The 20,897-nt window shown below is 41.6% G+C and overlaps 1 protein-coding gene across 3 annotated transcripts in view; it reads left to right on the top strand.

The window, feature by feature from the left end:
• The window catches only part of TLN2 (talin 2), a 450,451-nt gene that overhangs the window by 319,247 nt on the left and 110,307 nt on the right, over positions 1-20,897 (top strand). For all 3 annotated transcript variants that reach the window (XM_067749188.1, XM_067749208.1, XM_067749197.1), the window contains exons 23-28: positions 526-654; positions 1,827-1,940; positions 4,251-4,364; positions 12,020-12,154; positions 14,080-14,208; positions 16,397-16,499. In XM_067749188.1, coding sequence (XP_067605289.1) covers positions 526-654; positions 1,827-1,940; positions 4,251-4,364; positions 12,020-12,154; positions 14,080-14,208; positions 16,397-16,499 — 724 coding nt within the window. The remainder of the gene's footprint in view (positions 1-525; positions 655-1,826; positions 1,941-4,250; positions 4,365-12,019; positions 12,155-14,079; positions 14,209-16,396; positions 16,500-20,897) is intronic.

The following is a 20,897-nucleotide window of genomic DNA, read 5'->3' on the forward strand; positions in this document are numbered from 1 at the left end:
TGAACCACAGTGGCTTATAGAATTTTGGATGGCATTCCCATCCCCCCACTCCCTCCAGACCAGCCCCTGGGTTACGGTGTAATCTTAGCCCATTCTCATTCACCAGTGCCGCAGGACAGGAGAATCTTTCAGCAGCAATATGTGTCTGTCACACCAATTAAAATAAAATTCTCCCTGAGAGATGTGATCAGGAGGGAGATTTATCTTAACATCTTTTAAACCATTGGGTTTCTCACCACAAGGTAATTTATGTGGATGATGAATGCTATGATCTCCAGTGTTTAATTGTTTATTTAATTTAATTATTATTGGATTTTTCTTGTTTAGCTGTGCAGTTTGGAAACATCCCCTGGTAGATGTTTTTTTGTTGTGAGAGGAAACATCTTTATCATAAAGATACTGCTTTGGCTTCTCTCTTCCTGTTACTTGGTATTCATAGGAAAAAGTAACATTGAAGGCATGAATTCAGCGTCTGTGACATGCTGCCCCTTGGACCTCTTGGAATCTTTCTTTTCACCTTCGTAGGGAGCTGCAGCCAACCCTGAGAACGAGGACCAGCAGCAAAGGCTGAGAGAAGCTGCAGAAGGTCTCCGGGTGGCAACCAACGCCGCAGCCCAGAATGCTATTAAGAAAAAAATCGTCAACCGACTGGAGGTCAGTAAAGAGGCTGGTTTTCCAGGTTTTAGATTTGCATAGAGTCCACTGAAAGAATAAGCGAATTCATAAGGCAGTGCCCCTAGAAAAGAAGATAAATCAAGATAGACAATGCAGTTTAATGCTTTAGGTGCAGTTTAATGCTTTGAACGGCTGGTTTAGGGACATTGTACGTTTATGTTCAGTGGTTTAGGTCCATTGACACAGTTTGAAAAACTGCTTCAGTTCATGGTTGCACAATGTCAGAATCTTTTCAGAGTTTAACATTCTTGAACAGAATTCAAATTTTCTTTCAGGAGGAACCAGGTTTGTTTTGTTTTGTTTTTTTTTCCTGGCATTAAGGGATGTACACGTTCAGAAAGGACCTTTAGCTAAAAATGTATATATATTGTTGGAGGTAATACTCTTTCACGACTCCCAAGATGATAGGAACTTCGGAAGACTGGAGATGGGGATAAATAGGTTTGGAAGGGAGTAATAAATACTTCTGTCGTCTTTCAGAATGCTTATTTATTCTCGGGGAAAAAAAAAAGTAATAGGCACAAATTCTGTAAGAAAATAAATCTCTCTCACAAACGTACACAGGAGATTCTTAGACTAAAATTTGGGGGCATTAGAGGCCAGAACTTGGCTCTAGTGAGGAATCCCTCCATGTGTAATCTGCTGAGTTCTGGAGGAAAGCTGACCTCCTTGTCTGTGGAGGGAGACTAGAGACTAAACACGATTAAGTACGCCAGTGGGGACATCTGGGCCTTTCTGAGCCCAGGCAAGTCAGGAGCCCCAGTGTTTGTGCTCGGTGCTTGACCCAGAGAGCAGCCCATGCTTCTTGTGAGAGAAATGTTTTTCTCCTAAAACATTTAGACTTCGTGCCGCTTATCAGTGGCATCGCGGTCCTGGGACTCGTCCCTTGTCTTTTTGAGAAATGACAGATGAACATCGGCACTTGAGCCTGTCTTTTTCAATTGTCCCAGGGTACTTAAACCAAAGGAAGACAACAGGGCGTGGCTAGGTTAGAATGTCATTGGTGCTGAAAGGGTGGCGTCTGTGCCTGGGGTGCCCTTTCTTGGAGCCCTGCAGTGACCCCCTTTAGTGGAGGGGATTTACGTCAATGTGCGTGTGTGTGTGTTTGCACGTGTGAACCCTGCCTCACCTCCTCTTACTGTCCTCCCCAGGTTGCAGCCAAGCAGGCTGCGGCTGCAGCCACGCAGACCATCGCCGCCTCCCAGAACGCGGCCGTGTCCAACAAGAACCCCGCGGCCCAGCAGCAGCTGGTCCAGAGCTGCAAGGTGAGGCACCAGCTGCCAGAGAGCCAGGTCTGCTGGAGGAGACCCTGATAACATTAGAGCGCCCAGTGCCCTGGTAATTCGGTTAAGACTGCTCATCCAGGCTCCTAATCCAGTTTGTTCCGGCTCCCATGTTCCAGGTGTACACACACACGTCTGGTTTTTGTCTGTTAAGTGAATGGCCTATGTTTGGAAAGAGAACATGTTTTTCCCAGCATTGTCTTTCCTTTGTGTAGATTCTTTTCCTTTTTGAGAGCACAAGTCAAGGAGGATCAATGACAAGGCCGTTGAGGGCTCTGAAACGGTAATGAAGCATTGAATTTCCAGAGGGCCTTGCTCCCTTTGAATGGCGGCCTTTGTGTTCAGTCTTCACTCATCATGGCAGGGGTGACTTCCTGCTTTGCACTGATGGCACCTGAGGACTTATTCATCCTGTCTGGCCTCGTTGCTGTTGCGCTCTGGTGCTTTCTGTGGTTGCCTCACTGATCTTCCGAGACCTGTCGCCGACGCCGCGCTTGAAGCCAAGGTGCCGCAGAGGGTGCCGTCCACCTCTGCCGCCTTCTCTGAGCGCCCAGAGTTAACTGTCCTGGGAGAGCCCCGAGTGGTGCCAAAGGCACATCTCAGTGCCTGGCCATCGCCCACATATTGACACCATGCCTGACTGAAGTTCCCTGCAGTGCTTCGGTTCGCCGTGGGAGCTGGGTGCAGAGGCATCTTGGATTTGCGTGGGCTCTGAGCCTTCTCTGTCCTTTCTCAAATCTCCTCTGTGAAACCATTTACATGTGAGGGGTGTTGCTGCTTCTACTTCAAAAATGGCTTTACTCCTGTGGGGAGACCACCCAGGGCCCTCCACATCCTGAATCCCAGTTCTCTGAGGCTAGCCCCTCACTGGGGAGCAAGTTTGCTCTGGTGGAAAAGCCTCAGCAATGCAGGAGGACCCTGTCCTCGGGGTTGTGCACATAAAGAGGAGTTTTTTTCTGAGAGCCAAGCCCCTGCTGCGGAGGGAGTTGGTTTCCTGTTGGGGCCTGACTTCAGCCGCCAGCAGGGGTAGCAAAATGGCATTTCCCCTTCTCAGGGAGCACACGCTACTTGTGTCCAGGAAAATAGTATGAACCTTCCTCCTACTTTTTATGAACAAAAGGAACATACTCAGCCCGTGGGTATCTCTGTCAGGGAATGAGAGCATTACTGTTTATCAGGTTGCGGTGCAGAAGGTAAAGTGGGCCAAGTTCCTGGAGCCAGCAGAAGAGGATGCGAGTGAAATTCTCCTGGAAATTTTTTTTTTTTTTTTTTTTTTTTTTTGCGGTACGCGGGCCTCTCACTGTTGTGGCCTCTCCCGTTGCGGAGCACAGGCTCCGGACGCGCAGACTCAGCTGCCATGGCTCACGGGCCTAGCCGCTCCGTGGCATGTGGGATCTTCCCGAACCGGGGCACGAACCCGTGTCCCTTACATTGGCAGGCGGACTCTCAACCACTGCGCCACCAGGGAAGCCCGAAATTTTTTTTTTAATTCTTGCTGAAATAGCCTCCTGCAAAGAACGTGTCACCAGGGTGGGCTGCTCTTGGACCCTTCCTTAGCAGTGACGGTCACTGTGCCATGGCCTCTGAGGGCCTGTTTGGCCAGATGTGGCGTGGCGCAAAGGGACAAGCCAGAGGACTTGTAGAGAGGGAAAAGGCCAGCATCTCCTAGGCACCGTGGAAGACGGTCACTTTCAAGTGGTCTCACCTTGGGATGCTGTCCTCCCTCCCCTATCCTGGGCATTGGGTTTTCCCATTTGAGGAATGAGAACACAGGAAGAGGAACCACAGTGACATGAAAGCTGACAGATGAAACGTATACCCGCAAAGTCAGATATCGAAATGCTGAAGTATGCTGTTAGTTGAGTGCTTCTCTCACTTTCTTCTGATCACTGGACCATATGAATTGAGTTTATCCACCTGTGAATTGGATAGATTCTTTGATGCTAGGGTTTTCAACCCTAACGAGCCAGGATGGTGTGAGCTGCAACTGGGGAAATTGTTTTAAGGCTTCGTTATGGAGAATCGCCTTGTGCTGCGTGTATTGGGACCCGGGGGACCACAGGGTAGAGTGTGTGTGGGAGGAGCCTACCCCCAGGTACTGTGTTGGCATCAGTGTTGGCAAGGGCCCAACGGGCTAAAGCTGCTGAGTGAATCCAGGGTTTGGGCCAGGCACCCCCAGGAGGGAAGGCACATCCACAGAACATTATCGCTGGGGGCGTTTCCCCACACACCCCATTTTGGTACGTCACCATCCTGGGTGTGCTCAGTTTTCATTTTCCTTTCTTCCTGTAGGCGGTGGCTGATCACATCCCTCAGCTAGTCCAGGGGGTCAGAGGGAGCCAAGCCCAAGCAGAAGATCTCAGTGCCCAGCTGGCGCTCATCATCTCCAGCCAGAACTTCCTCCAGGTACCACGGAAACATTCACCTCCGTCTTCCCCAGAACCTCAACCCACCCCCACCCCACTGCCCACTTTAGGTGTGCTAGTTTCCAGAATACCTCATGCCATTATTCATAGCCAGGGAAATAAGAATCTGTGAGTGCATCTTCTCCAAAGGTGTGGTGGTTTCTTGTGGCAGATACAGAATGAGTAAGTCTTGTCAGTCTTTGTGAAGTGTGGCTAGGTTCATTTTCTTTTTAATTAGATATAAAATGTGAATATTAAGTTGTGAACACTCCCTTTGTACGTACTTCTTTCACGTCTCTCGGCACTTTGTCTACTTGGATCTCCTCAACAGTCCATGTGGTTTGGCAAGTTTCTTCCTCGTCCCTGTCTATTCAGATCTGTACTTACAGGACCCGGTGATACTTCTATTTGGTTAATTCTTCAAGAGCCGTAGCTCCAACATGCAGGGATACAACATGAAATGTTTATGCTTCCTCACATTTTATCTTCATACATATACAAACGTATTTATGTATGTATGTATTCTCTTGGGATTCACTGTGTATTGACTGTTTTTCATATTAACATTTATATTATGAATATTTGTGAATTTGAATCATATTCTCTCATATACTATACTCATTGTTTCGCTGTTCTGTCATTCGACATACAGGTTGTTTTCAATTATTTGCTGTCATAAACAACCTGTGATATGATGGAAAAAAAAATCTTGGTGTGTGCTCAAATCTTTGTGCCCCTCTTGAATTGTTTCCTTAGGGTAAATTACTAGAACTAGAATTGCAAGCAGCTTATTTTTATCTTTGGGACATTGAGAATTGTGGCTTGGACAAGTTGTTTGTCTTCTGCTGTAGGTGGTTACAGGTCCTAGAATCAGTTGTGTTGTCCCACTGCTGGCAGGATCATAGGGTCTTATGATAGTACAGTGTGGACATGGTCCAGGGGTCACTGTCCCTGCCCTTGTTTTTCCTGTTTCTTTTGTTCTTTTAAGTTTGCTACTGTAGACGGATCAGATCTTAACAAGAATAAAGCCAGAGTCAGAAATAAATAGAAATGGAATCAGCAGATCAACAAGTTTTAAACTTTTTTTAAAGTTTACATTTTAAACTCTTTTCATACATGTGGTAAAATTGCCCTTCCAGAAGGATGAATGAATCTAAATTTACAACTAGCAACATATGGAGCACACTTTTTATTTATTTTTTTCTCTTTGTTTTATTTTATTTTAATTTTTATTGGAATATAGTTGATTTACAATGTTGTGTTAGTTTCATGTGTACAGCAAAGTGAATACATATACACATAGCCACTCCTTTTTTAGATTCAAATGTGGGGTTATTTTTTTTTATTGGAGTATAATTGCTTTACCACGTTGTGTTACTTTCTGCTGTACAATGAAATGAATCAGTTATATGTATACATATATCCCCTCCCTCTTAGACCTCCCCCCCATCCCACCCATCTAGGCCATCACAGAGCACTGAGGTGAGCTTCCTGTGCTTTATAGCATGTTCCCACTAGTTACCTGTTTTACTCATGGTAGTGTATATATGTCAATCCTAATCTCCCAATTCGTCCCACCCTCCTCTACCCCCTGTGTCCACATGTCTGTTCCTACGTCTGCACCTCTATTCCTGCCCTGCAAATAGGATCATGTGTAACATTTTTGTAGATTCCACATATATGCGTTAATATACGATATTTGTTTTCCCTTTCTGGCTAACGTCACTCTGTATGACAGAGTCTAGGTCCATCCACATCTCTACAAATGACCCAATTTCGTTCCTTTTTATGGCTAAGTAATATTCTATTGTATATGTGTACCACATCTTTATCCATTCATCTGTCGATAAGCATTTAGGTAGCTTCCATGACCTGACTATTGTAAATAGTGCTGGAATGAACATTGGGGTACATGTGACCTTTTGAATTATGGTTTTCTCAGGGTATGTGCCCAGTAGTGGGGTTGCTGGATCATATGGTAGTTCTATTTTTAGTTTTTTAAGGAACCTCCATACAGTTCTCCATAGTGGCTGTATCAATTCACATTCCCACCAAGAGTGCAGAAGGGTTCCCTTTTCTCCACACCCTCTCCGGCATATATTGTTTGGAGACTTTTTGATGATGGCCATTCTGACTGGTGTGAGGTGAAACCTCATTGTGGTTTTCATTTGCATTTTGGAGCACACTTTTTAATACCTCTTTTCCAAGTTGGGAAGTCAATCATTTTTTTGAAATGTTTTTGCCAATTTACTTGGTTACGTTTTTATTATTTGATCTTGCATGTCCTTGATTTTCACAATATTAAACATTTTTCATGTTTCAGTTATTTGTTTTTATTACGTGAACTTGTCTATTCATGCTTTTTATATACTCATTCTGATTTTTCTTATAAATTCTCATGAATTCCTTAAATATTAATAATATTAACTTGTGTCCTTGGTATTTATGATCTGGCACTTAAATTGTTACAGCTTTACTAAGAGCCATTGTATAGCATACATATTAAAAACCTTAAAATTATGTGTACTTTTTGGTCCAGAAACATTTATACAAAAAAATTATGAACATGTACAAAATTTTAGTTACATAGGTGTTTATCATATCATTGTTTATTATATTTGAAAACATGGAAAATACTTAACAATACAAGATTGAAAAGTGCTAACTGATGTATACACAGGGTATTACATAGCTATGAAAAAGATAGACTATGTGGAACAAGGAGATTCGAAAACAGAATAAATAGTATTATCTTACTTTTGAAAATATATGTGCCTGTACATATGTGCCTTCACCCATGCATGGTGAAATTGTCCTGGGTTCTGAGATGTGAGCGGTCACTCATTTCATTTTGTGTCCCTGTATTTTTCTAAATAGTCTATTACATATATTTAAGACACAGATTAAAGAGCTGTTCCAAGAAACACAAACATATTTAATAAGAAACTCCCTTTCAAATCTGTTTTAAATAAGAATTTCAAGCCACTAGCCCAATTTTACTTCCCACTCCACCCCAAAAGACACATACTTTTTTTTTTAAATACCTTTATTGGGGTATAATTGCTTCACAATGTTGTGTTAGTTTCTGCTGTACAACAAAGTAAATCAGTTATATGTATACATATATACCCATATCCCCTCCCTCTTGAGCCTCCCTCCCACCCTCCCTATCCCACCCCTCTAGGTCGATACAAAGCACCGAGCTGATCTCCCTGTGCTATGCAGCTGCTTCCCACTAGCTATCTATTTTACGTTTGGTAGTGTATATATGTCAGTGCTACTCTCTCGCTTTGTCACAGCTTACCCTCCCCTCCCACGTCCCTGTCCTCAGGTCCCTTCTCTACGTCTGCGTCTTTATTCCTGCCCTGCCACTAGGTTCATCAGTACCGTTTTTTTAGATTCCGTATATGTGGGTTATCATATGGTGTTTGTTTTTCTCTTTCTGACTTACTTCACTCTGTATGACAGACTCTAGGTCCAGCCACCTCATTTCAAATAATTCAAATTTGTTCCTTTTTATGGCTGAGTAATATTCCATTGTATATATGTGCCACATCTTCTTTATCCATTCATCTGTCCATGGACATTTAGATTGCTTACATGTCCTGGATATTATAAATAGTGCTGCAGTGAATATTGTGGTGCATATATCTTTTGGAATTATGGTTTTCTCAGGGTATATGCCCAGTAGTGGGATTGCTGGGTCATATGGTAGTTCTATTTTTAGTTTTTTAAGGAACCTCCATATTGTCCTCCATAGTGGCTGTATCAGTTTACATTCGCACTAATGGTGCAAGAGGGTTCCCTTTTCTCCACACCCTCTCCAGCATTTATTGTTTGTAGATTTTTTGTTGATGGCCATTATGACTGGTGTGAAGGGATACCGCATTGTGGTTTTGATTTACGTTTCTCTAATCATTAGTGATGTTGACCATCTTTTCATGTGTTTGTTGGCAATCTGTATGTCTTCTTTGGAGAAGTGTCTATTTAGGTCTTCTGCCCATTTTTGGATTGGGTTGTTTGTTTTCTTGATATTGAGCTGCATGAGCTCCTTGTACCTTCTGGAGATTAATCCTTTGACACTTGCTTTGTTTGCAAATATTTTCTCCCATTCTGAGGGTTGTCTTTTCGTCTTGTTTATGGTTTCCTTTGCTGTGCAAAAGCTTTTAAATTTCATTAGGTCCAATTTGTTTATTTTTGGTTTTATTTCCCTTTCTCTAGGAGGTGGGTCAAAAAGGATCTTGCTGTGATTTATGTCATAGAGTGTTCTGCCTATGTTTTCCTCTAAGAGTTTGATGGTGTCTGCCCTTACATTTAGGTCTTTAATCCATTTTGAGTTTCTTTTTGTGTATGGTGTTAGGAAGTGTTCTAATTTCATTCTTTTTCATGTAGCTGTCCAGTTTTCCCAGCACCACTTATTGAAGAGGCTGTCTTTTCTCCATTTTATATTCTTGCCTCCTTTGTCAAAGACAAGGAGACCATCTGTGCATTGGTTTATCTCTGGGCTTTCTATCCTGTTCCATTGATCTGTATTTCTGTTTCTGTGCCAGTACCATACAGTCCTGATTACTGTAGCTTTGTAGTATAGTCTGAAGGCAGGGAGCCTGATTCCTCCACCTCCATTTTTCTTTCTCAAGATTGTTTTGGCTATTTGCAGTCTTTTGTGTTTCCATACAAATTGTAAAATTTTCTTGTTCTAGTTCTGTGAAAAATGCCATTGGTAAATTGATCAGGATTGCATTGAATCTGTAGATTGTTTTGGGTAGTGTAGTCATTTTCACAATGTTGATTCTTCCAATCCAAGGGCATGGTATATCTCTCCATCTGTTTGTATTGTCTTTGATTTCTTTCATCAGCTTCTTATAGTTTTCTGCATACAGGTCTTTTGCCTCCTTAAGTAGGTTTATTCCTAGGTATTTTATTCTTTTTGTTGCAATGGTAAATGGGAGTTTCCTTAATTTCTCTGATTTTCTCATTGTTAGTGTATAGGAATGCAAGAGATTTCTGTGCATTAATTTTGTATCCTGCTACCTTACCAAATTCATTGATTAGCTCTAGTAGTTTTCTGATGGCATCTTTAGGATTTTCTATGTATACTATCATGTCACCTGCAAACAATGACATCTTTACTTCTTCATTTCCAATTTGTATTCATCTTATTTCTTTTTCTTCTCTGATGGCTGTGGCTAAAACTTCCAAAACTATGTTGAATAAGAGTGGTGAGAGTGGGCACCGTTGTCTTATTCCTGATCTTAGAGGAAATGCTTTCAGTTTTTCATCATTGAGAATGATATTGGCTGTGGGTTTGTCATGTATGGCTTTTATTATGTTGAGGTAGTTTCCCTCTAGGCCCACTTTCTGGATTTCTGGAGAGTTTTTTCATGAATGGGTGTTGAATTTTGTCAAAAGCTTTTTCTGCATCTGTTGAGATTATCATTTTTTTTAAGTTCATAGCATATTTATTGTTAATGAATTTTTCCCAGTTAGTATCTGAACAATATATACACTTATAAAATAAACATGATACCAGATGCTACAGTACAGATTTTCTTCTTTTTAAATTTTCTACATCTATACTCTCATATTCCATGTGATCCAATTCTCCGACCTCTTCCCTCTATTCTTATGACTTTGAAACCTTTAGCCAGGCAGCACTCCATGATGCCATTTGATACAAACACAATCATAAATACAAACACAAACTCAGGCACTTGGATTACAAGGCAATCAAATGGTTTTTATCTATCCTTCAATTTGTTAATATGGTCTATCACATTGATTGATTTGCATATATTGAAGAATCCTTGCATTCCTAGGCTAAACCCCATTTGATCATGGTGTTTGATTCTTTTGATGTGCTAATGGATTCTGTTTGCTAGTATTTTTTGAAGATTTTTGCATCTATGTTAATCAGTGATATTGGCCTGTAGTTTTCTTTCTTTGTGACGTCTCTTTGTCTGATTTTGGAGTCAGGTTGATGGTGGCCTCATAGAATGAGTTTGGGAGTATTCCTCCCTCTACTACATTTTGGAAGAGTTTGAGAAGGATAGATGTTAGCTCTTCTTTAAATGTTTGATAGAATTCGCCTGTGAAGCCATCTGGCCCTAGACTTTTGTTTGTTGGAAGATTTTTAATCACGGTTTCAGTTTCAGTGCTCGTGATTGGTCTTTTCATATTTTCTCTTTCTTTCTGGTTCAGTCTTGGAAGGGTGTGCTATTCTAAAAATTTGTCCATTTCTTCCAGATTGGCCATCTTATTGGCATTAGTTGCTTGTAATAGTCTCTCATGATCCTTTGTATTTCTGCAGTGTCAGTTGTTACTTCTCCTTTTTCATCTCTAATTCTGTTTATTTGAGTCTTCTTCCTTTTTTTCCTGATTAGTCTGATTAATGGTTTATTAATTTTGTTTATCTTCACAAAGAACCAGCTTTTAGTTTTATTGATCTTTGCAATTGTTTCCTTCATTTCTTTTTCATTTATTTCTGATCTGATCTTTATGATTTCTTTCCTTCTGCTAACTTTGGGGATTTTTGTTCTTCTTTCTCTAATTGCTTTAGGTGTAAGTTTAGTTGTTTATCTGAGATTTTTCTTGTTTCTTGAGGTAGGGTTGTATTGCTATAATCTTCCCTCTTAGAACTGCTTTTGCTGCATCCCATAGGGTTTGGGTCGTCATGTCTCCATTGTCATTTTTTTCTAGGTATTTTTTTATTTCCTCTTTTATTTCTTCAGTGATCACTTCGTTATTAAGTAGTGTATTGTTTAGCCTCCATGTGTTTGTATTTTTTACAGATCTTTTCCTGTAATTGATATCTAGTCTCATAGCGTTGTGGTCGGAGAAGATACTTGATGCAATTTCAATTTTCTTAAATTTACCAAGGCTTGATTTGTGACCCAAGATATGATCTATCCTGGAGAATGTTCCATGAGCACTTGAGAAAAATGTGTATTCTGTTGTTTTTGGATGGAATGTCCTATAAATATCAATTAAGTCCATATGGTCTAATGTGTCATTTAAAACTTGCACTTCCTTATTTATTTTCTGTTTGGATGATCTGTCCATTGGTGTAAGTGGGGTGTTAAAGTCGCCTACTGTTATTGTGTTACTGTCAGTTTCCCCTTTTATGGCTGTTAGCATTTGCCTTATGTATTGAGGTGCTCCTATGTTGGGTGCATAGATATTTACAATTGTTATTATCTTCTTCTTGGACTGATCCCTTGATCATTATGTAGTATCCTTCCTTGTCTCTTTTAGTAGTCTTTATTTTAAAGTCTATTTTGTCTGATATGAGTATTGCTGCTCCAGCTTTCTTTTGGTTTCCATTTGCATGGAATATCTTTTTCCATCCCCTCACTTTCAGTCTGTATGTGTCCCTGCGTCTGAAGTGGGTCTCTTGTAGACAGCATGTATATGGGTCTTGTTTTTCTATCCATTCTGCCAGTCTGAAGACACATAGTTTCCGTTTCAAACATTCCTAGAATGTACTGCCCCAGAGTATCTGATTTCGGTTGGCAATTTTGGGGGGAAACTAGATGGTTTTAATATTCCTTGTTTTAGGGCAAAGTAAGTTCTGGCTGATAAGGCGGCATTGCTGTTTGGGTCTCTACTCTGACTCTTGCTGCCCAGGAGCTGTCTTACCTTCAGCTTTTCTCTCCATAGCCTGGAAGCAAGATGGTGTCCTCTGCTAAAGCCGCAGTGCCCACTGTCAGCGACCAGGCTGCAGCCATGCAGCTGAGCCAGTGTGCCAAGAACCTTGCCACCAGCTTGGCAGAGCTGCGTACCGCATCACAGAAGGCAAGTGGACCCTGGTCACGGCAGTTAGCTTGTCAGGAGCGGAGCTTTTAATTCCTTACTGTTGGTGTGACCTGGGTGCTCCCCAGGGCCTGAACGCTGCCTGGCATATTGCTTGGTTCAGTTGTCCATTTCATCTGCTTGACCACTAAATATGCTCATGTGGATTGGCTTTTGCCCCTTTTAGCCGCTATCTCCTTGACTTAGTTATCACCTTCTGGTTACAGATGACTTTGGTTAAACTATGCTAAGTTGCATACTTCCCCTCCTCCCCTGCCCTGGGACAAGCAATGATCTATTTCTCACAGTCTTAGGGGAGACCAGTCATCAGTTTCTTGGTGCCAGGTAAACTGTGGGCACAGTAAGTGATGATATCTTCCAGGTGTTATCTTGTGAACTTAATGACATTATATAGGCAGCAAATCTATTTTGGAGGATCATCTATACTATCTTTGCCCTGAGAGGTTTCCACCTCTTAAATGGGAGCATTCACCTTCACAAGATCCTCGATAGAACAGAACTGGGGATTAATGCGTTTCTGTCTCTGGGATGTGTTAATTACCAAAGGGCCTCATTACTGTACTGTTTGATGTGGTATTAGCATGAAGTTCTAGCATGAATTCATTTTTCCTCATTGTAACAATCCCTTTATAGAAACAGGCAGCCTCATGTATGAGCAAGGGAAGAAGGTTAGAAGCTGATTTGAATTTGTAATATAAACAGTGCACTACATCACCAAAGAAAAATATCTAGAGTTTTAGGTTATATCTAATAAAAAAGTTATTTTGAGCTCTCTTTCTCAAAGAGAGGTCTAGGGACCATCTGCACTGGAATCACATGGGGGCATTTAGGATGCAGGTTCCTGGGCCTCACCTCTGAGCACCCCAGTCAGAATCTCTGGTCATAGCGCCCAAATATCTGCATTTTAACAAGTTTCCTCAGTGACTGAACGACACACCCACCTCCAACAACTGCTTTGGAGCAGTGATCCCCGAAGTGGGACTCAGGCAACACTGTGCAGTGGATTCAGGAAGACTCTTTTTATGATTTTAGTATATAGTGTAGGGGTTAAGAATACAGGCTCTAAAATCAGACCACCTGCATTCAAATTCTCGCCTTGCCATTGACTAATTTTGTGACCTGGGCAAGTCACTTAACCTCTCTGCCTCAGTATTGTCACCTAGTAATACTCACACATAGAAATCAATCAAATAGTGTGTACTGCTGCTGTTGTTACTACTATCTAAAAAAGAAAGAAGTTAAGATACACCAGTATTTAATATACTTGTATGTGTATAATTTACTAACATTTACGTGTATAATTTATTAACATGCGTGTTGGGGGTGTGTGATCAAAGCATTTGGAGACCGCTGTTCTAGATGATCACCAGAATGAAGCAGTTTTCTTAAAAGTTTTTATTAAGGAAAAAAATCTTTCATAGCCTTCAGTATGGAACGATAATGGTTTACAATCTAGAAATTTGTAAAGAGATTCAGTAAGGTTGACATAGACTTGTCTGTAGAGTCCTGGGTTCATTTGTTTATTCGTTCCTTCATCCACCCCATGCTTCCCAAGTTTTTGTGTGCACACATACTGTGCTAGGTGCCCCATGTCTAGAACCCAGACACAGTGAATAAGGATCCTCTTCGTTTGAGAGGTAATGTATTTCTGATATAAACAGCTTCAAGGAAAATTTAAGTATATCCAGTTATGAGACACACATACTTGATTTTTTAGGGAACTTAGGACTGAGGTCCTGATTGAGCATGGTTTTGTGCTCTCAGGAAATGCTTGTTACCCTTGCTTCCTATTGCTAGATTTGGAGAATCATTGGTTGTATCCAGAAAGGAATTTCCTATGTTGCAAGGTACTGGGGATGCTTTTCCCGAGCAGACTGTTGTGCACATATTCTCAACTCTGTTGACAGGCCCATGAAGCCTGTGGTCCCATGGAAATCGATTCAGCACTGAGCACTGTGCAGACCCTGAAGAGTGAACTGCAGGATGCCAAGATGGCTGCCGTGGAGAGTCAGCTGAAGCCACTCCCAGGGGAGACGGTAGGAGATGTTGGTGGCAGCTGGGGTCTGGGACTCTACCTCTGTTAGGAAGTTACGGCATTTTTAGAGTTGGGGGGAGGGGTGGTCAGTGTGTCTCAGTTTCAAGTGTTTTTAATGCAAAGCCCTAGAATAGCCACATTTCTCTGGAACAGTCTTATGATAGAGATGGCCCTGAGGGGGCCTCTGGTGATGGGCCTGTGTGTACCTGCCTGGGGTGTGGCTGGGGATGACCAGGCATCAGTTCCTATTCATCCCTCTTTTCCATAAACAAGACCTGCTGGCGTTTGAGGCCAGTGTTCTAATCCTGCAGGCTTTTTCTGAAAAGAATGCCCAGGGCAGCTGGAGGAGCTATGTTTAGACCTAGGAGTTCTGGCTTCTTGGTCCAGGTTGTGTCATCCACTAGCTGTAGGCAAGTCCCAATCTCCTCTATGTCTAAAGTATTTTATTTACGAAATGGGTGGCAATTAAGTTATAAACACAGAATATATTTTCAACAGTCGTGTTTAAAAAAAAAAATTTCCATAGTGCAAGGCACTGGGGTGGGCAATGGCAAAGCACTTTACTCTAGTAAAGCCACAACAGCAAGTGGAATGTTGGCTCCAGAAATCTCATTTGATCACGTTATGGTACCTCCTGATGCCTGTGCCAGGGTTTTCTTGGCTAAAATTTTACCAGTCGTCCTCATTTGTATGTACCTCCTTTCCCTCACTCCTGAACATTACTGATAAAATAGCTTCATTTATTAAGCACCTCTTCTGCACTGTGTACACACACAGTCAGCCTAGTTTATCCTGATAGTAACCTAATGAACAAGTGTTGTTCACCCCATTTTACAGCTGAAAAAAAAAAGGTGCCCTGTTCTACTCAATGTTACCTGGTAGTTAGCATCAGAACCATGGGTTGAACCCAGATCTGTAAGACTCCAAAACCCATGCCTTGATCTTTCACAGTGAGAACTTTTACTCTTAGCTACTGCTGCTCTTTGGATAGAAACTAAAAACTTTTAGAGTATAAAAGGACTACCAGAGCATCTAATTTACCATTGAACAATGCCTGGTACGTAGGAAGCATTCGGAAAATATTTGTGAAATCAAGCTACCCCTGATTGTAAAAACAGGAAACTCAGGAAGTCACTTAACTAAGGTGCCCCGGCTAGAGAGAAAGTCAGTATTGGCTCCTGAGCCAGCAGCTTTGCAAAGTGGTCCAGGTATCCCTTTGCAGACTTCTGTGCTCCAGGAGCCCATGACACCTATTCTGCCTTCACATAAAACAACCGGTCAGTTAGAATGCAAGAAACATCATGTAATTTTTAAAGAAATTGTTTGCCCTAAACAAATGTGTGTACTGTGTTATACTGTTGGCTACAGTGGACCAGGCTCCATTTTTTACTTGAAGAAAATGCCTCTCTTGGAAAACATGTTGTGGGGTTAAAACTGCATACATTTCCTGATGCTTTTCTGAACTCTCGCAGCGTGCCCGGAAGTTCTCTTCCAAAATGTTGTCCTCATCTAGTAATTGAATAATTACCCTTACCATAGGGCTTTATTGACTTTATTCTCTGAATTATTTATTCCGTTGACAAAGCGAGAGGACGTGCTCGTCATGGGAAGCAAGCTCTTTGCCCGTTTTCATAATCTCATTTACCATCCCAAACCTCTATTCCTATTGCATTTCCCTCTGGTTAGAACTCCGCAAAGTATAATGATCAAATTGAACAATGTTAATGGTCCCACGTGCCAGGAAGGTGGAACAGCTGGATGTCTGCTCACTTCCTGCTAAGGCATAATTAATTCTCACTAAGGATTTGTTGCAGACTTCTGAATTAGCTTCTGAAAGCATAATACTAATGGCTACCATTTGTTGAGTACCTATGTTAATTCTCTGAAAACCTTCTGAGCTAGATACTGTGATCTCAGGACACAGAGACTGGGAGAGTTCAGTGACTTACCCCAATCTCTCAACAGCTAGCAAGTGGGGAAAGGAAGCAGAGGGCAGGGTGTGAACTCATTTGTTTATCCTGAAGCCTGGGTTCTTTCCCCTCTATCACCCTACTTCTTCTTAGTGCCATTGGTGTATTAGGTAGGAAAGAGTTGCGGCCCAGAAGTTTGATCTGCATTATTTTGGGGCTAAGACTTTAGTGGATGATTTGCCTCTTCTAAGCTGTCTTCCTCCTTGAATCTTCTTACAGCTGGAAAAATGTGCTCAGGACCTGGGAAGTACATCTAAAGCAGTGGGCTCCTCCATGGCGCAGCTCCTGACCTGTGCTGCTCAAGGCAATGAGCACTACACAGGTGAGACTCACACCCTTCGTGATGCCCTGAGGCCAGGTACAGACCACTGGGCTGGTGCGGGGAGTTTGTTGATTTGACAATGAACCTGACTTTTTTATTTCAGCAGTTCAACACACATTTTTCAAGCACTTTCAACATGCTTGTTACTGGGCTTGATGCTAAGCGTACTAAGACTAATCAAATATGATTCCCCCAAACTATTTGAGTCACCCCTATTAGACTATAAGCAGATGGTAATTATAGACCTCTGCAACTGTGTATGTCTCTTGAAATCCCACTAAAGGAGGGAAAGAAAGAAAAAGTCAAAGAAAATGAGAGAGAAGAAAACAAATAAGATCTCAATGAAGTTGTCGAAGATGGAAGGAGACAGATGAGTGGTAACTGAGAGACCCCAATAAATAAAAACCTAAAGTTGTCCAGGGATAGGGAAGCTAACAAGAAGCAAGCTGATTGGTGCTGCAAAACTCTGGGAGGGTTTGAGCCCTGGAGACACCAGGTACCCCTGAACCAGGAGTACTGTATAGGGAACAGAATGTATAAGGAAAAATACCTGGTGATACAAAAAAAAAAAAAGAATATTCTCATAGTCGGAAGTCTGTTTCTATCTAAAATGGAGACAACAAGAAGTTTCAGTATTAGCCCATTACTTGAAAATGAGAACTACATCAGGACTTCCCTGGTGGCGCAGTGGTTAAGAATCCACCTGCCAGTGCAGCGAACACAGGTTCGAGCCCTGGTCCGGGAAGATCCCACATGCCACGGAACAACTAAGCCCATGCGCCACAACTACTGAGCCTGCGCTCTAGAGCCTGCGAGCCACAACTGCTGAGCCCACGAGCTGCAACTGCTGAAGCCCGCATGCCTAGAGCCTCTGCTCTGTGACAAAGAGAAGCCACCGCAATGAAAAGCCCGCACACCACAACGAAGAGTAGCCCCTGCTCACCGCAACTAGAGAAAAGCCCACATGCAGCAACGAAGACCCAACACAGCCATAAATAAATAATTAAATAAATCCATCCATCCATCCATCCATCAGAAGAAACCTTAAAGAACTGAGTGGCTCTATAAGTAGGAATCAGGTGAAGAGGAGATGGATTGTTGCTTTTGTTATATAGTAGTACGGCTTGAATATTTTTTTCTTTTTGAAATATACATTACTATTAAAGAATAATATACATCCAGAGGAGAGTATAAGTCCTAAATGTATATCTTCATGAGTTATCCCAAATTGAATACACCTGAAAAACCCCCACCAAGATCAAGTAATGAGCATTTTTGGCATCCCGGGGGAATTGCTGGGTCATAGGCTGTGCGGCCACTCAGCTACAGTCCTTCCTGCGGTATCTGAAATTTCCACTTGTTCTACATCCTGGTCACCACATCTGCTTTGTCAATATGAGCCATTCTGTTGAGTGTGTAGTAGAAGCACATTATGGGTTTAGTTTGCGTGTCCCTGAGGAACAGGGCAGTTGAGGATATTTTCAGTTTATCAGCCATTTGGGTACCTTCTTTTGTGAAGCATCTCTTCAGGTCTTTTGCCCATTTTTTTAAAATATGAGTTTTCTGCCTTTTCCTTATTTATTTGCAGGAGTTAGTTGTCACATATATATGTATTTCTTGTATCTTGTGGCTTACCTTTTCACTGTTTTAAAGGTGTTTCTTGATAAACAGAACTTAAATTTTAATATAGTCCAATTTACACTTCTCCTTTATGGTTAGTGCTTTTTGTGTCCGATTTAAAAATGTTGCTTCTCCAAGTCATGAAGATATTCTTCTCTGTTATAGTCTAAAGGCTTTGTTGTTTTACTTCCATATTTAGAACTACGATCCACCTGGAATTGAGTTTTATATGTGGGCAAACAGGGTCCTAGTGTAGTTGCTTTTGCACCAGGGCATCCATCCATTTGACCCAGCACCACTTTGCGACCCTCCTTTCCCCAGTGGTCTTGAGGGCAATTTCATTATAAATTAAGGGCATAAATGTGAGTCAGTTTCTGAACTTTTGCTTCTTTTTCATTGCTTTAATTGCCTGATCTTACCTTAGTACCATACTTTCCTAATCATTGCAGTTTTATACTAAGTGTTAACATCTGATAATGTGAGTCCTCTGTCTTTGTTATTCTTCCTCAAGTTAGTGCTGACTTTCCTTGACCCTTTGTATTTCCACATCTATTTTAGAATCAACCTGTCAATTTGTACCCTCCCCCGCAAAAAAACCCTTTCGCTTGTTTTTTTATTTGTTTGTTTTTTTGATCGGGGTTACCTGAATCTGGGGATAATTGAAATCTTTACATTACTGAGTCTTCTAATCTGTGAATGTGGTATATCTCTACATTTATTTAGATTTCCTTTCTCTCAATACTGTTTTATAGTTTTTTGCATAGAAGTTTTTGTTTTCATTAGAGTGTGCGTCATAAATCTTTTACTTTCATTTTTTCTCTATGCTTATATTTAATGCATGTGTATGCATGCATACCTATGCGTATCATGTAGTTGTTCTTTCAGAGGGGGAGGAGTTGTTTGTTGATGTGACAGTATTTTCCGTTCAATTGGAGTATTTGGTCTGTTTGTATATAATATAATTAGTGATATATTGAGGTTTGTATTTGTCATCTTACTATTTCTTTTCTATATGTCCTACCTATCCTAGGCTCCTTTTTCTCTCCTTTCTTGCTTTCTTTCAGATTTATATGTGCTTTTTAAAATCTATTTCTCTTCCCTTGATTAGTTTATTAGTTGTACATTCACTGCCTATTCTTTTTTTTTTTTTTTTTTTTTGGTAGTACGCAGGCCTCTCACTGCTGTGGCCTCTCCGGCTGCGGAGCACAGGCTCCGGACGCGCAGGCTCAGCGGCCATGGCTCACGGGCCCAGCCGCTCCACGGCATGTGGGATCTTCCCAGACCAGGGCACGAACCTGTGTCCCCTGCATCGGCAGGCAGACTCTCAACCACTGCGCCGCCAGGGAAGCCCCTCACTGCCTATTCTTGAACAACTTTTTTTTCTTTTTTCTTTTTTTTTTTTGTGGTACGCGGGCCTCTCACTGTTGTGGCCTCTCCTGTTGCGCCTGACACGCAGGCTCAGCGGCCATGGCTCACAGGCCCAGCTGCTCCGCAGCGTGTGGGATCTTCCCAGACTGGGGCACGAACCCGTGTCCCCTGCATCGGCAGGCGGACTCTCAACCACTGCGCCACCAGGGAAGCCCTTGAACAATTTTTTAAAAGTATAATATAAGTTAGTATGTTTACCTCTTCCTGGACAGTGCAAGAATCTTGGGACATTTAAACTTCATTGACCTTTCTTCCAACTCATTCATTGTTGTTGAGTGCTTTAATTCTACATATATTTAACCTCCTCAGTACTGCCTCAAAGTTGTTTCATAGTCAGTATTGATTAAATGCTCCTCCATATTGACCTTTCCATTGCTGTTCATTCCTTTCTGCATCGCAACGTGCTTCCACCTGGGATTATTTCCTGTCTGCCTAAAGAACTCCCTGCATTAATTCCTTTAGTGTGAGTCTGCAGTGACCAATTCTTTCAGTTGTTGTTTGTTTAAAATGCCTTTGTTTAGCCTCTTTTTTGGTAGATAATTTTACGTGTTGTAAAATTTTAGGTTGGCAGTTATTTTCTTCCAGCATTTGAAGGTGTTATTCCGTTGTCAGCACTTGAAGGTGTTATTCCATTGTCAGCACTTGAAGGTGTTATTCCGTTGTCTTCTGGCTTCCTTTATTTCTGTTGTGAAGTCAGCTGTCGCTTTACCCTTCCACAGGTCATGTGGTTTTAGTTTTCCCCTCTGCTACTCCTTTTTTTGGATTTTCTCAGTCTTTGGTTTTCAAGCACTGTGCCTAGAGGAGTTTTGTTTTGTGTCGTTTTGCCTATTTATCCCACTTTGGGTTTTAGTACTCCTTAAAGATGGGATTTGCTGTCTTAGATCAGTTTTGGAAAACTCAGCCACTATATCTTCAAATGCTGCTTCTGTCCCATTTTTTTCTCTCCTCTTTGTACACTCCAGCTACCCCCTACGTTAGATATTTTCACTGTTTTGTGTGTCTCCTATGCTCTTTTCTATATTGGCCATAATTTTTCTTCTCCATGCTTTATTCTGTGTGGGTTTTTTTGGATTTATCTGCAGCTCACTATTCCTCCTACCTTCAAACTCTTCTATTGAGTTTTTAATTTTAAATGTCATATTTTTCAGTTTTATAATAACCTTTTGATGGCTTTCTTGTACTTTCCATTTCTCTGCTGAAATTCTCTATCTTGTCATCTAATTTCTTCAACATAGTTTTTACATTTACTTAAAGTCTAGGTTCAATAACTCCAATGTCAGGATCACCTACGGGCGTCTTGTTATCTGTTTTGTTTTCTGTTTTTTTTTTTTCTCTTCTTGGTTTTCAACT

The sequence above is a fragment of the Pseudorca crassidens genome, chromosome 1, assembly GCF_039906515.1.
Source record: "Pseudorca crassidens isolate mPseCra1 chromosome 1, mPseCra1.hap1, whole genome shotgun sequence".
NCBI classification, from domain to species: domain Eukaryota; kingdom Metazoa; phylum Chordata; class Mammalia; order Artiodactyla; family Delphinidae; genus Pseudorca; species Pseudorca crassidens.